General features: G+C 40.3%; 1 protein-coding gene across 2 annotated transcripts in view; it reads left to right on the top strand.

Annotated features, from left to right (window-relative positions):
* Positions 1–15,734, top strand: part of RARB (retinoic acid receptor beta) — a 497,859-nt gene that overhangs the window by 464,929 nt on the left and 17,196 nt on the right. For both annotated transcript variants that reach the window (XM_074945645.1, XM_074945646.1), the window contains 2 exons: positions 5,844–6,004; positions 13,288–13,464. In XM_074945645.1, coding sequence (XP_074801746.1) covers positions 5,844–6,004; positions 13,288–13,464 — 338 coding nt within the window. The remainder of the gene's footprint in view (positions 1–5,843; positions 6,005–13,287; positions 13,465–15,734) is intronic.

Raw genomic sequence — 15,734 nt, 5'->3', positions numbered from 1 at the left:
CTCCCTTCCTCCCTCCCCCCGTCTGAGACCCCTTCGGACTGGGTATGTCCATTTAACCAGGCTTCTAGAAGTGTCTCAGTTGCAAGGAATCTATTCCTCGCAGTGTGTCTGCTGTCTGGGAGAGAACCACATACCACAGAAGTATAGTTTGTGCCAACAACTGTGAAGCCTAGATCCAGAAAGGAGAGAGAACTGAGACTCAAGCTTCTCCTAATGGAGGTGGCCTTTCAACCACCTTCAGCTGCTCCAAGACCCCACACAGTGGGAAACCTCACCGCAACCCTCTATTTCTAAAGGAGGTGAGCCCAAGAAGTACGCCCATGAGCCACTCACACAAGGCCTCTAAGAAAAGGGCCATGAGTCCCCAAAGCAAGCCCCGACCAAGTCGAAAACAATCTCCAGTTCATTCGGTATCTTGTTACCGATGGCATTGAGCTATCTAAGTCTGGTACCAAGGTCTCACGTGGTACTGCCCTGATGGAGAATGTTGGGCTGTCTAAGGACCCAGTGGGCACAGGCAAGGAATCATCAATACCGACTGGGCACGAGAAATCCAGAGAATCTACCCTGGAGAAGGCTCCTGTGGTATGGACATCAGTGTCAGTACTGTCTTCAGCATATCAGGTACCGGTGGACTACACTATCAGGTCCACATCACCGACTCCTTGGTGCAGACATCTCAGCGTGGACAACCACCACTGGTACTGACGCCTTTGGCACTGCTGGACTTTCGGTATGCAACAGACTTTTCAGTGTCTGATGCACCAGAATTGCCTCTACTCAGTACCGGGGCAAGCCTGGAGTTCCAGACTTGCTGGCAACATCATGCCATGCACCCCCATTTTTGTCCACTGAGTCAGATAGTGTGTAAGAGGAAGTGGTCTTCTGCTGCTCTTCTCACCCACCCTATGGTGCCCAATTCCAGTATGAACCTCAGCCATATCGTCCCTCTGATCCGCAGCTTCCCTAGTATGGGCAACCATAATACCTTTAGGTCCCTTCACACCCTCTCAGTAGCCCTACTGGGACCCTTGGCAGGCACACAGACACCATGCTTTCTGTACCTCTAGCATGGCTTATTGAGCCAAGGAGGCATCAATTTTTTCCCACCCGATTACCAAGAGGTTTCTCAAAGGCATAGTGGACCTCTTCCCCCAACCCAAGCTTCCTACCCCAAAATGGGACCTCAATCTAGTATTAAAAGAACTTACTAGATTACCCTTTGAACCCATGGACACTGGTTCTTTAACTCACATTTCCATGAAGACGGCATTCCTGATTACCATTACCTCAGCAGGAAGGATAGGGGAGATAGCGGCCCTGATGGCACATCCTCCGTTCACAGTAGTCACTCTTAGACCACACCCAAAGTTCACCCCCAGTGTGAGTTCCGTATTTCATGTGAACCAACTCTTTCACCTTCCAATCTTTTATCCTAAGCCTCACCAGGATAATAGGGAAGCCATCCTCCATACACTTGATGTAAGGAGATCCTTGGCCTTTTATTTGGACAGGACAGGACAAGAGCTTTTAACTGTGGTGGCACTTTTTTGGTCCTCTTCTGATGTTTTTGAGTTTGGGGTATACAATTAATTTGAGCCTCTATTGTGTTTTTAAAATGTTTCCAGACAGCTTGCAGGCATTTCACTTTACCTTTTCATTTCTGTTTAACTAGCTTCTTCATTTTTGTATAGTTCTCCTTACTGAAGTTAAATGCTATTGTGGTGAGATTCTTTGGTGTTTTCCGCCCCCTACGAGGATGTTAAATTATATTATGGTCACTATTACCAATTAGTTCAGCTTTTTTGACTCTTGTACCAGATCCTGTGCTCCACCTTGGCCTAAATCAAGAATCACCTCTCCTCTTGTGGGTTCCACAATTAGCTGCTCCAAGAAGCAGTCATTTTTGGTGTCAAGAAACTTCATTTCTTCATCCCATTTTGAAGTGACATGTACCCAGTCAATATGGGGATAGTTGAAAACCCTCTTATTATTGAGTTTTGTATTTTTATAGCCTCTCTAATCTCCTGAAGCATTTCACAGTCACCATCCTGGTCAGATGGTCGGCTATATTCTTCTTTTTCAAGCATGGAATTACTATCTGTAGAGATTCTATGGTACAGTTTGATTCATTTAAGATCTTTATTATATTTGACTCTATGCTTTCTTTCATATATAGTCTCACTCTCCTACACCACCTACTCTGTCATTTCTATACATGAATAAACAAGTATTGCTTTTAGAATTGTGATCATTTTAACATGCAAGAATTTGGAACAATACGGAAATATATCAATTTTTGAACTAAACAAACACGAAACCTACAGCAACCAGTGAGCGCATCGGGCAGAAGTTGCATATCCTCTCTTGGCCTCTTCTATATGTTTTGGGAAATGCCACACTTCAGAACCTCAAGATAAGAGCCACTGAGGTACATTATGGCTCACATGTTTTGTATGTACGCTCCCTAGTCTGATACAGGGCCTTTGTGCATTCATGCGCACACACATATCATTTAATTGCTACTCCCAACAAGAATATATTATGCAAAATAGGGGAAGCTAGCTGAATTAGGCCATGTATTGGTATTGCTGTTAGTATGTATGTGTGCCTGTTTGGGAGAGCTTTATTTTTATTTCCCATTAGAATCCTCCATCTGGCTGAGGAGCTCGGTGGACCATTAATGTTAATTTTCAATAAGTTGTGGAGCACTGGGGAAGTTCTAGAAGACTGGTAGAAAGTTAATGTTGTGCAAATTTTTAAAAAGCGTAAATGTGATGACCAGGGTAATTATAGGCCTGTCAGCCTGACATTGATCCTGAGCAAAATAATGGAGCAGCTGACATGGGACTTGATTAACCAAGAATTAAAGGAGGGTAATGTAATTAATGCAAATAAGCATGGGTTAATGGAAAATAGAACCTGTCAAATTAACTTGATATCTGTTTTTGAGGAGATTGCAAGTTTGGTTGATAAAGGTGTGACAGTGTTGACGTTATAGACTTCTGAAAGGTGTTTGACTTGGTACCGCATGACATTTTGATTAAATAACTAGAATGATATAAAGTTAGCATGGCGCACATTAAATGGATTAAAAACTGGCTAACTGATAGGTCTCAAAATGTAACTTTAAATGTGGAATTGTCATTGAGTGGATGTGTTTTCAGTGGGGTCATGCAGGGATTGGTTTTTGGCCCTAGGCTAATTAACTTTTTAACCAATGACTTGGAAACACCATAAAATCCTCACTGATAAAGTTTGCAGATGACAAAAACATTGAGGGAGTGGTAAATAATAAAGAGGACAGGTCACTGATTCAGAATGATTTGGATCACTTGGTAAACTGGGTGCAATCAAATAATATGTATTTTAATATGGCAAAATGTGAGCAAATACATAAGAGGAACAAAGAATGTAGGCATACTTACAGGATGGGGGACTCTATCCTGAGAAGCAGTGACTCTGCAAACGATTTGGGGTGGATAATCATTTGAATGTCAGCTCCCATTGGGATGCTCTGGCCAAATTCTGTGATGCATAAGCAGGAAATCTCAAGTAAGAGTAAAGAGATTATTTTGTCTCTCTTTTGGCCCTGGTGAGACCACTGCTGGAATACTGTGTCCAGTTCTGGTGCTCATAATTCAAGAGGGATGTTGATAAAGTGGAGAGGGTTCAGAGAAGAGACACGAGAAGCCAGACAAATTTCACCTGGTAATAAGGTGTAAATTTTTAACAGTGAGAGTAATTAATGATTGGAACAGTTTATCAAGTGTCATGACACATGGTGGATTCTCCCTCACTGACAATTTTTAAATCAAGATTGGATGTTTCTAAAAGATCTGCTCTAGGAATTATTTTGGGGAAGTTCTATGGCCTGTATTACACAGGAGGTCAGAATAGATAATCACAATAGTCCCTTCTGGCCTTGGAACCTATAAGGATTTTTTTTAATTGGAATTTTTACTATTGATTTCAAAATGCCTGCCATACCAGAATTTGCCCATTGTCTACATGCTTTTACAGAGTTAAGTTTATACTGTTTGTAAAACAATGGATTCATAAAAGATATATCTTTTGAATAGTACTGTGATGGGTTCGGTCACAGAGAACCCATTGGGACTGTCATTTGATGTGCTGAAACTATCTCTGAGCCCGTTTTCTTTGTCCGCTTGGGACTCCAGAGCCCTGTCTCGTTGAGCCAGATACGCTAGCCTACTGCAGCAGAGACCCAGGGTCTGAACTACACCCCCAAAGCTGCGAACTTAACTGAAAACAGCTCAGCAAGTGCTCCTTTCTCCAGCACCGAGACACCCAGTTCCCAATGGGATTCAAACCCCAAATAAATCCGTTTTACTCTGTATAAAGCTTATACAGGGTAAACTCATAAATTGTCTGCCCTCTGTAACACTGATAGAGAGAGATGCACAGCTGTTTGTTCCCCCAGGTATTAATTACTTACTCTGGGTTAATTAATAAACAAAAGTGATTTTATTAAGTATAAAAGTAGGATTTAAGTGGTTTCAAGTAATAACAGACAGAACAAAGTAAGTTACCAAGCAAAATAAAACAAAACACGCAAGTCTAAGCCTAATACTTTTAAGAACCTGAATACAGGTAAATCTCACCCTCAGAGATGTTCCAGTAAGCTTCTTTCACAGACTAGACTCCTTCTTAGTCTGGGCCCAATCCTTTCCCCGGTACAATCCTTGTGAGTTCCAGCTCAGGTGGTAACTCGGGGATTTCCCATGACTGGCAGCACCCTTTGTTCTATTCCACCCCCTTTTATAGCTTTGGCACAAGGCAGGAATCTTTTGTCTCTCTGGATCCCCACTCCTCCTTCTAAATGGAAAAGCACCATGTTTAAGATGGATTGCAGTTCAGATGACATAATCACATGTCCCTGTAAGACCTTCTTCTTCATTACCTAGTAGCTGGAAGACAGGTACATAGGAAGGCTTGTGGGTAAACAAACCCATTCGCAGGTCATTGATTCTGAAGCACCCTTAATGGCTTCCACTTAACATGTTTACATCAGTAACACAAGTTTATATCTTATTCTCCCAACTCCAGACATAGAAATAATACATGCAAACAAATGGGATGAACACACTCAGTAGATCATAAGCTTTGTAATGATACCTTACAGGCGACCTTTTACATGAAGCATATTCCAGTTACATAATATTCACACTCATTAGCATATTTCCATGAAACATATGGAGTGGAACGTCACAAGTCCTATTTTGAGAGAGAGTTTCCTATGAGGAAGAAATGGTTTTAGGGTTAAAATACAGGACATGGACCCAGGAGACGTGGGTTCTGTTCCCAGCTCTGCCACTGACTTTGTTAGCTTAAGCAAATCACATCAACTCTCAGTGCATTAATTTCCTCATCTGTAAAAATAATAATAATAATAATAATACAGGGTTATTAACTCTTGCCTCACAAAGCTATTGTGAGACATTTCATTAATGTGGGTACTGCTGTGGTTGGGCTCCTCAGGGGGCAGACACCATAGAAATTTAAAGTACGTTATTTAAAATGAGATACCTCCAGAAGGTCTCAAGCTTGCTATGGAAAGTTGGCTTTTACTTTCTGTATGTGTACATGAGAAATTGGTGCATTGGCCCATCTCAGTGTAATATTTCCTGATAGTATTTTAACAAACAAAAATACTTTTCTTCTACACTTATGCAACATTTTCTATCCAAATTAGCTTCTTCAAAGTTTAAAGTAAAAAAAAAAAAAAAAAATTCTGTGGCACTAATTTTAAGAAGAGCTGTGAAAGCAATATGAAGTAGTCTCATTAACCACACCTGACCTGCCTCCTTTCTTGTCTCTAGCTGTCAGAAATGACAGGAACAAAAAGAAGAAAGAGCCTTCAAAGCAAGAGTTTACTGAAAACTATGAAATGACAGCAGAGTTGGATGATCTGACTGAGAAAATTCGGAAAGCTCACCAGGAAACCTTCCCCTCTCTCTGCCAGCTGGGGAAATACACTACGGTAAGTGCTGTTTGTAAAGAACACACTTGGAAAGGTACACAGGTGACAGTAGTGTTGGAATGGATATGTTAGACATTTTCTAAAAATTACAGTAAAGTAGATCAATTTCTTGAATCTCGTGCCTGCTTCCAGAGCTGACACGGCATTCGGTGATGCTGTTCTACGGTCTGTACTGAATCTGTAGTTGAGGTACTGCTCGGGAATCCCCTGAAACGGAGAACCCATATGGACACGACTTGAAGAAGAAGGAGAGGTTACTTACTTTGTACAGTAACTGGAGTTCTTTGAGATGTGTGTTCCTAGGGGTGCTCTACTACCCGCCCTCCTTCCCCTGTGCCTCAGAGTCTTCTTGCTGGACTTTTGAGAAGGAATTGAAGCACCAGTGGGTCTGCCCTCATAATATACCCTCACAGCAGAGCATGAGGTTATCTAGGGCGCATGGACACTGCAAATAAAATCTCCGATCAAGAGTGCACAGGCAAGTGCCCATCCTGAAGTGGGATATGCATCTCAAAGAACTCCAGTTACAGTACAAGGTAAGGGATCTCTTTTTTTAGAAAACACATCCAATCTTAATTTAAAAGATGGAAAGATTAAAGTATTGACCTAGCAAATAAATGGATGTATAGTCCATGGGACTACTTGCATTCGTAAAGTTAAGCACATGCATTTGTTTTTGCAAGAGGTGTCTTGTTAAATTCCTTCACAAGGCTACAAACCATGTTTGGGCTCCAGAAGACTAAAGTCTCATGGATGAGGTGCTCTTAAACATTACTGGATTATAGCTACAAATCTTGCCTAATGCCAATCTCAAAACTAGTGAAGATTAGCTATTGGGACCAGGAAGAATGCAGATGTTATGTTCTCCATTTTAATTCATAAATAAACCAAATTCCAAAATGCCAGTTTGTAATTTAGGCTACCACCTCCACACCTCCAAATAGTTTATACTATATATACAATTCTATGTAGAAAGGTTAAGAGGTAGATTTCATCCCTCAGAATTTTCCTGTGTACATCTATATGTAGTGTGTGTTGGTAAATGGATAAGAGACTGCAGCACATACAGATGGCAGTGAAGAAACACGTCAAGCTTTTCAAATGCAGTAGTTAAAGATATGCTCGATACGGATAAAGTCACCGTGAAAGTCATAGGAACATAGTAATTTCTGTACTGGAACTGACCTGTGCTCTATCTAATCCAGTGGTTTGTCACGAACAGCGGCAAGTACCAGATGTTTGAGGAAGGTGCAAAATACCCTGCAGCAGGCACTGTATAAGACTGAGCGTGTGTTCTCGCTTGTTTGGCCATGAGATCAGAGACAGCTTAAATGGACAAAGGGGTTGGATAGATGATGCGATACTTGTGCTGTGCAGCCAAGATTGAGGGATCCACCCTGGGTCTGTGCATGAGAAGCTCTGTCCTGTAGTGCTTTGTCAGACGTGAAATTTTTCAATTATTCAAACCTTAATCAAGGAAAATTGGCATTGACGGACTTACTATGTACAGTATACTCTTTTTTTTTTTTTCTTTCTTTACCAAGTGGGGGGGAAGTCAGGTTAAAGCTCTTAGATCCCTGTTTATAAGATCTCAAAATGAAATTGCAAGAAAGCAAGTGTAAATATTGTGCACAGGGTTGAAAAATAAGAAAAATGTAATATTTTCACAAACCTTTTACACATTTGATTTTGAGAACAACATAGAATTGTTTGTCCTGGAAAAAGCTTATACAGCTACGTGCTTCTCTGGCAGTATCTCCATACTCCTGCTCGTGTTAGACTTAGTCAAAACAATCAATGCAGGCATGCCGTTAAATAACAGGAATTACTGAAGTGGCCAAGCACGTTCAACTCTCCTGGGACCGGTGCACTGTGCTGGGCTGTAAAGTTGATAACAGCCAGCTGGTGACATAATTGGAAGTTCTTAACTTCAGGCATCAAGACTGTGGGATTTGTGGGGAGGCTTTTCAGTGAATCTCCTGTGTTAGGTTCCTACCGAAAAGAAAGGTTGTGACTTAAGTCATCTTAAACGAAATGGCACATAAATAGACTCGCAGTTCAGTAAACATAAGGCCATTTCTGAAAGATACGTGTGGAAAACGTTTCTGGGCTTAGGGGAAACCACGTTTTGTCCATGTCAGAGCTGATCATATGTCCACAGCTGGAATGTATGTCCTCAGACAGGAATGCGTTCCAGAGTTTTATGCTCACAGACTGTGTGGCAAACAGACTGTATCCATCTGATATGAATATGTTGTTGTGTTAGATTTATGTTAGGCTGATACAGTAGCTCTATTGTACTGGTATTTTGTGTGGCTAATGTGTTGTCAAAACATAAACAGAGGCCCCTGTATTTTTGCATTGTAAGTTGGATGCTAAGGTAGAATTATATTATTTTTTTTGTTCTTGGAACAATATAAATAGAGGTGCCGTATCTGAGAATATTGCTCATTCAGTGCTGCCTGTAATGCTGCTCCTACCGCATCCCACTCCAGTGGTGTCTCCGAGCATGAGCCGCCACTGAGTCAGACAGCGGGGTTCAATGCCAGCAGGGATCTCAGATGCCAGCTGGGAGTCCCTCCCTGAGCTGAGTAACCCAGTGAAGCTGGACCTAGTTTGACTTAGAGACTTGATTTGATCGTTCCTCATGGGAGGCCTAGTCAAGTGGTTGCTGATATGGAGTCAGAGGACCAACCCCTATTTGCCTGGTTTTGTAATGCTTATGGCATTCACTGACTGTTTAGCTCAGCGGTTCTCAAATGTCGTTGCACTGTGACCCTTTCTGACAACAAAAATTACAGCACAACCCCCCCGCCACAGGGGGCCCCGCAAAAAAAGCTACGTTGCTCGGGCTTCGGCTTCAGCCCCATGCGGTGGAGCTCAGGCTTCAGCATGGCCGGTATTAGACTCGCTGGGGCCCAGGGCAGAAAGCACAAGCCCGAACCAGAGCACTGCCACCTGGCGTCAGCTTCCGCCCCGTGAGACGGGACTTGGGCTTCGGCTTTCGGCCCTGGGCCCCAGCAAGTCTAACGCCGGGCTGAATGAAGAGAATGTGGCTAGCAGCTCTGCTAGTTTATGGTTCTTGGATTAAATAAGAGTCTTGTTTATTTACACTCCCCCACCTCAAGAGTGCTGTTTTGGCTTAACCAGGATCTTATGGCCCTGCAACTGCAGGAAAACGTTCACAGGCTCTGAGCCATAGATACATAAAAACTGATTGAATACCACTTTAATACCACTACTGTCTTCAGGTTCACAGACAGCTTCACCCCTATATCTGAATTGTAGACTGTTTAAATCACTGGTCTGACTACGCTCTGGTTATCAGCTTAGCGTTTTAGATGGGAATCTGTTTTATTAACTCATCATTACTATGTCATGCCCCTGCCTATATCTTAACGGTTAGACCCATAAGCACTGGGTTTGGGCTTTCACAGCTGCTTGCCCCTGATTATAGAACTTGGGGATAAGAATGATCACAAACATCACTGTTCTGAACAAAATGCAATCTCACTTCTTTAGCTTAGTAGTTTTCTAATGCCAAAGATTAAAAAAGTTCTTACCTTACTGGGATGGAAGGGAGAAATGGAAGAGTTGTAAATTGGTTAAAATTTGTACGCTGCTCATGCCATGTTGATTAATCAATTTGCAGGGTTTGGTAATACAATAAGCTGTCCTTTATGAGCCACATGAAATTGAAATATGGAAATCAGAGAAGTGCTAAGAAATTAGAAATAAACCATCGTTTGAAAAATTATGAGGCCAAAGAAAGCTAGAAGTGCATAAAGTTTTTTACTCCACTTAATTGATGGTAACAATATATTGCAGCAAGATGATTACCTAGTCATGCTTTAATTGGGGGCCTTATTTATCATTTAGTAGAACAGTGAATCTAGACATCTTGTGAAAGACCGTTTTGCTACCAAGTGCAGTGGGTGGATTGGTTCTGTAAACTGCTTCACAATTTAAAAAACAACAGCAACCCTAGAGATGTTTAATTAACGTATTGAAATAAAGTGTAGAACTGCTCAGACCTCGTGAGCTTACTGGCCTGGACCTCTTGAAAGAGGAAACTCTGCTCCATCAGTAGGATTCTTTTACATTTTTAGTAGCATTGCGTTTGACACCGATTTTGGTATTCTTGTTTCTAACGAGAGCAAAAGGCTCTAGAATCTGTAACAACAGAAAACAAAGGGGCAAAATGGCTAAGACCAAAAAAGCACTGCAGAGGGATGCAACCCTAGGAAATCTATCTAAGCATTTGGAGTGCAAGTATCAGAATATTCTTATTTATTCTTGAGCACTGCAAGGAGCAGTTTATTTAGGAACCCAAGACTTTTTATACTAGGTGTTCTGTCCTGGAGGAAATATATTTTCCCCTTTTAAAAATTGTTTGTGTTTTGTGAAAAATAAGTTTTAGACAATTTTATATCCATCCTTTCTATAAGGTATCCCCATTGCTAACAGTTACAACAAGAAGAAAAAAGAGTCTACTTACAATAATTGAAGAATAATTCTCTCATATTAAATTCCCCAGGTCATTTGAATTAGCAGGTACATTTGCTGGGCAAGTGTAGCTCTTTTTATGATGAGAATCAGCAAGCAGTTTAAAGATAATGGATTTCAAAAGTCCATCATAAATAGATCTGTTTTATTACTGTCATCCAGCTAAGAGAAAGTGCATTAGTAATTTCTGTAGCGATGTCATACTTCATAATATAATTGAGTGTAACTATGCTTCTTATCCCTTGAGACTGATATTATTTGTAAGTCTACAGCTGTGTTGCATCCAGCCTCAAGATAGAGGGAGAAATTAAACAGAAAATACTCTGTGGACCCTGCTTCGGGTTGTCCCAAACAGTGCTTTGCTAGCTGAGAGCGTACAAATAGGTATCCTTTGGGTATTTTGTTCTTTGTAGCTGTTCTACTTTAAAGTTACATGACAACTGTTCTGTACTGTTACAGAGATAATATATTAATATATCATGACACTGGCATTCAGCAAAGGTATGTGCTGAATTCCTTGATCACCACAGTTGCATTAGAATTAGTGCATTGCTGCTTTTGCTAAGGAAGGATAGCCAGGGTCCTTGATTAAACCATAGTGGTACCTATGAGCCTTGTTCCATTTGTAAAGTGGATTTTAAAGACAGTAGGGATTCCAGTACGGGGTGTATATTTTCCTGAATACATTGTTCTGTATTGTTATGTGGAGATAGAGCGGATTGCAATGGAGAATAAAAATGAACTGAAAAAACGGGATCAACTTATGGGGCAAAAATGACTATTTAATTGGATTTCATAGCATGGTTGGACTTTGCCACTGATAAAGATGTCACTAGTGAGCATTAAGTATGGTTCCGCCATATGTTCACTAGAATGGGATTACAGGAAGCACAGTCCTTAAACTTATGCATGTACTGCTCTTGGAAAAGGCACCCAAAAAACATGCTTCTGCAGAACTGCTCATGTTTGAAGTTTTTTCATAGCGTGGATAGAGAAGATCCCCAAGCATTGCTAATCAGTTTCTATTTCCAAGAGGCATTTTATTAACCCTGTGTTTTATTGTTCAGCCTCTACATTGATGATGCAGAATCAATTTTATGCAGGACTGCTGCTAAAAACATAGCTGTTTTCAATGAGACTTATCACTGTGTTCATTAACAAATAAAATGTTAAAAGGCTTTCTGTTTGCAGCATTTGGAAAATAATGCATTCGCAATTTTAGATCCAATGCCTATGAATCTGGCAACTAGTATAATTAAACACCAAATTATTGTGTTTTATTAACTGCCTCTTCTCTTCAGTTTGCATAATGGGGAGTTAGATTTACATCTTGTGAAGACTGCAATGCATTATTTTTAATAGACGACATGTCAAAATTCCCTTTGCCGGAAGTGTAGCATGATAAAATAACCTTATCTGATACTGATGAAGACTTTGTTCACATTTGCTGGTTTCATGCAACATCTTTTTTTCCAGCTGGATACCCTATTGTAAAATGATTTCCTGCTTTAGGATCTGCTTTGTGTAGCTCTGTCCTATGCCATCTTTCTATGAACTGGATAAACTGCTTATTAAATTTAATTACAGCCTGAATGACTGCACATCTTGATCTTATTTTTCCCCTGATGTACTGTATTTCACCAAGGTCCTTGAGGATGAAATAAAATAAATCTGAAGGCTGCATACTCAGTAGCTGCAAGAAATATTTCAAAGGGCATTACAGTGACTGTTAACCCATTAGTTTTGGTCCATTTTGAAGGGAATTCTTTATGTTTAGAGTTATAGAGACGTTTCCTCTTGTCTTCTCTTGTGTCATTAAAAAATCAAGTTGATTTTAATAGCTCTGCAGGATAGATTGTAAATAGAAATGATGGGGTATCGTTTCTGTCTTTTTAAAAAGAGAGCACATTTAAACATAGAGATGACTATTAGAGGTATGGATTCATGTAAATGTTACAGACTTGATTCTCCACTCCAACACAGATTTGGATTTTAAAATTGTGAAAACATAAACTCCATCACTTCAACATGGATCTTGCAAGGAGGCATCTTAATCCAAAGTACATCTGTGTGTTCAAATATAGGCACAACTAGTGAGGGAATATGTCTTTTTAGAATGTCTTCATAATACCCGAAGTTTGATAGGCAAACATGATGTAAAATGCTGAACTCTGTACTCTCAGATGAATGTACTACCTTCAACATTGTGCATAGTGCTTTCATAGTCAGAGGGAGAGTTGTAGCATTATGTGAAGAATGACTCTTCAATTCATGAGGGACAGTGTTTTGAGAGAGCTGTAAAACCTTCATAGAGCCACAGAGAGATAAATTAAGTAGAACTAATTTTCTAAGACCTTAAGAATGTGAAACTATGTTCCAAAATATTTTGCTGCTTTTTCCAGATGAGGAGCCAATATTCAAGATCCGCTGTTCATTTTATTTTCAGGGGTTCAAATGTAAATTGTCTGTCTCAATGCACTCATTATATAATGACAGGGAAGAATGATGATAGTGGCATTTGGAAATGTTTAAGGTCATTTGTATTCTGTGTACAGATGGCCTCTGTAATCATAAGTAACAGAAACATTCAAAGAATTTTTAGGAGACTAATCCAAGTTTAAAAACAGCAGCATCACAACAGCAAACTTTTCAGAAAATGCCTGGAATGCTAATAGAAAGCGCTTCTAGCAGAAATACTGAGTTATTATATTACTAGCAAATCAGTCTCTTCACTGAACAGGAGATTGCTGATTTATGATGCCTTCTCTTCTTTCCAGAACTCTAGCGCAGACCATCGGGTTCGACTGGACCTTGGGCTTTGGGACAAATTCAGTGAACTTGCTACAAAGTGCATTATTAAAATAGTGGAATTTGCAAAACGATTGCCTGGCTTTACAAGTTTGACCATTGCAGATCAGATCACTCTGCTTAAAGCAGCCTGCCTGGACATCTTGGTATGTATCTGTACCTTACAATCTATTGTTGCGTTACAGATGTATTTTATACTGCACTGTGTTGCAGACAGAAGTCATGAGTGAGATAGAACCAGGTTTTGTGACAGTTCTACTGGTACAAATGAATCAATGGGATAGTTAGAGAGCAGACATTAGTGCATCCATACAGATATATTACTTAGAATGATCTTACCCTTTTAGAAACCTTCGTCACCAGTAACGTGGCAATGGATAATGTGAGAGAAGAGAAGGGAAAATAAAGGTTACCCTTTCAAAGCCTGGAATCTGTCCTCAGGCTCTGTTGATTTTAGCCTGGCTGCATGAAGAGCAGAATTTGGCCCTATGTATCTACTCGAATGTGTTTAAATTGTGGTGAAAACAGTTTGTTCCTCCCCCTCCCCCGTTGTTAATGTGAAACTGAGGTTTCATTATGAACACTACACTTATGGGTCTACGTAGGGGATGCCTAGAAAGACAGTTCACTATATAATAGCCTTGGGATGGCTTGTACCTCTGATGCCATGGATGTGATAAAAGAGTACAATGAATAAACCACGATTAGAGGACTTCAGGAGCTCAGACATAGGTTAGGGGTTTGTTACAGGAGTGGGTGGGTGAGATTCTGTGGCCTGCGTTGTGCAGGAGGTCAGACTAGACGATCATAATGGTCCCTTCTGACCTTAAGGTCCATGATTCTATGATAAATCTTTAGATCAAGATTTTCCCAAGTTGTCATGATGGAATCTGCTGAACCTAAAGGTGGAAGCAGGTGCAGAGCCAACACTTAAATGCACCATATGTCAATACAGAAAACTTCTGGTAGTGCTAAAATTCACTATAGAGAAGTACTTTCAAATTAACACCATTAAATTTTAGCAAAATGCCAAGTTTAATTTTAAAATCAAATGTGAGGGAGTGTACTCAAGAGCTGGGAACTGGACCAATAGAACTTTGGGGTTTGACTCCTGACTCTGCAATGATTTTCACTTTGTCTGTTCGGGCAAGTCACTTAACTTCCCTTGGCCTCAGTTTCCCCATCTGGCAAATGGGGGTAACAACACTGACCTAATGTTCTTCAACAGAGTACAGTGAGGATGAATTATTTTTTTGCAGAGAGATCAGAGATCCTCAGATGAAAGGTGCTCTATAAATGCAAATGAACTATTATTATTCACTATAGTAATTTATAATAAAACTGAAATTGCGACAAGAACAAAATGTGTTTTGGGGAAAAATAATGATCTTCTCAGCTGGTTTTCTGATAAGCAGAACTATTCTTGTCTTTAGTAAACCCCAAAGTGTATGCAATGCCTCCATGGGCCTGAAAAGCCTTCTGTTGGATGGCTATACTGTATGTATTTTGTTTGGCCTCAGCCAGAAGTTTATCTTAGAGAATTTTCAGTTAAAGTAATTAATCATGGAATCCCTAACAAATGCACAACTTCAAATGAAATCATATTGAGGGGAATATTAACTGCTCTGACCTTTTCTTCTTGTTTTGTCAAAAGCCGTTTTGAAGGATCTCTTCTAGGTGACATTGATATATGGGAGAAACAGAGAGAGAGAGGGAGAGAGATTATTCTCTGGCTCATAAAAAAGGGAAAGTTGAGGTTTCCCTACAGTTTCCAAGATTCACCTCTCATTGGCCCCTTGCTTATAGGCTTTCATTCATACTGGACTGTCTCGTCGTTATTGTGTGTGGTCTCTCCACAAGGCAGAACCATTTATTCCCAACTGCATGCCTGTCGTTGTTAGCACTGTTATGATAAGACCCAGCTAAGTTCTTCTTACACCAGAAGGCATACAGTAATTTATAAAGTATGACATGTCTCAAGCGTATTCTGCCTGAGTTACGGGTAGAGAATTGATTTATAATTGTGAAGTTGAAGTGACAAATGGTTAATATATTGCTGCAGAACGGTATGGGGAGAGTATACGTATCTTAATTTTTCACCCCTGAACCTTAGCTCTTAAGATGCCTCCCTTCTATTTGGGGCCTCTCGTTCCATAGGAATGCTCATCAGCTGTAATTCTGATTGGTTAAAATCCAAATTTTAACTCTGCCTCAGCATTGAATGCTATCTTAGCTTTGAGGATATGCTCTCTCTCTATTTTGTGTCTCTCTCTAATGGCTATACTAGTTGCACATATTCCTGAGGTTTCTGTAGGTTATTAAAATTTTTAAAATTGTGAGGTGTAGACTTTGTAGCTGGTGCTTTATCTTAAATTTTCAAATGCTCCTAGCTTATGGTCAAAGTGACTGAATGAAA

The sequence above is a fragment of the Natator depressus genome, chromosome 2, assembly GCF_965152275.1.
Source record: "Natator depressus isolate rNatDep1 chromosome 2, rNatDep2.hap1, whole genome shotgun sequence".
In the NCBI taxonomy this organism is placed as follows: domain Eukaryota; kingdom Metazoa; phylum Chordata; order Testudines; family Cheloniidae; genus Natator; species Natator depressus.
The sequence above is the reverse complement of the archived record's forward strand: the minus strand, read 5'-3'. Positions and strand labels throughout refer to the sequence as shown.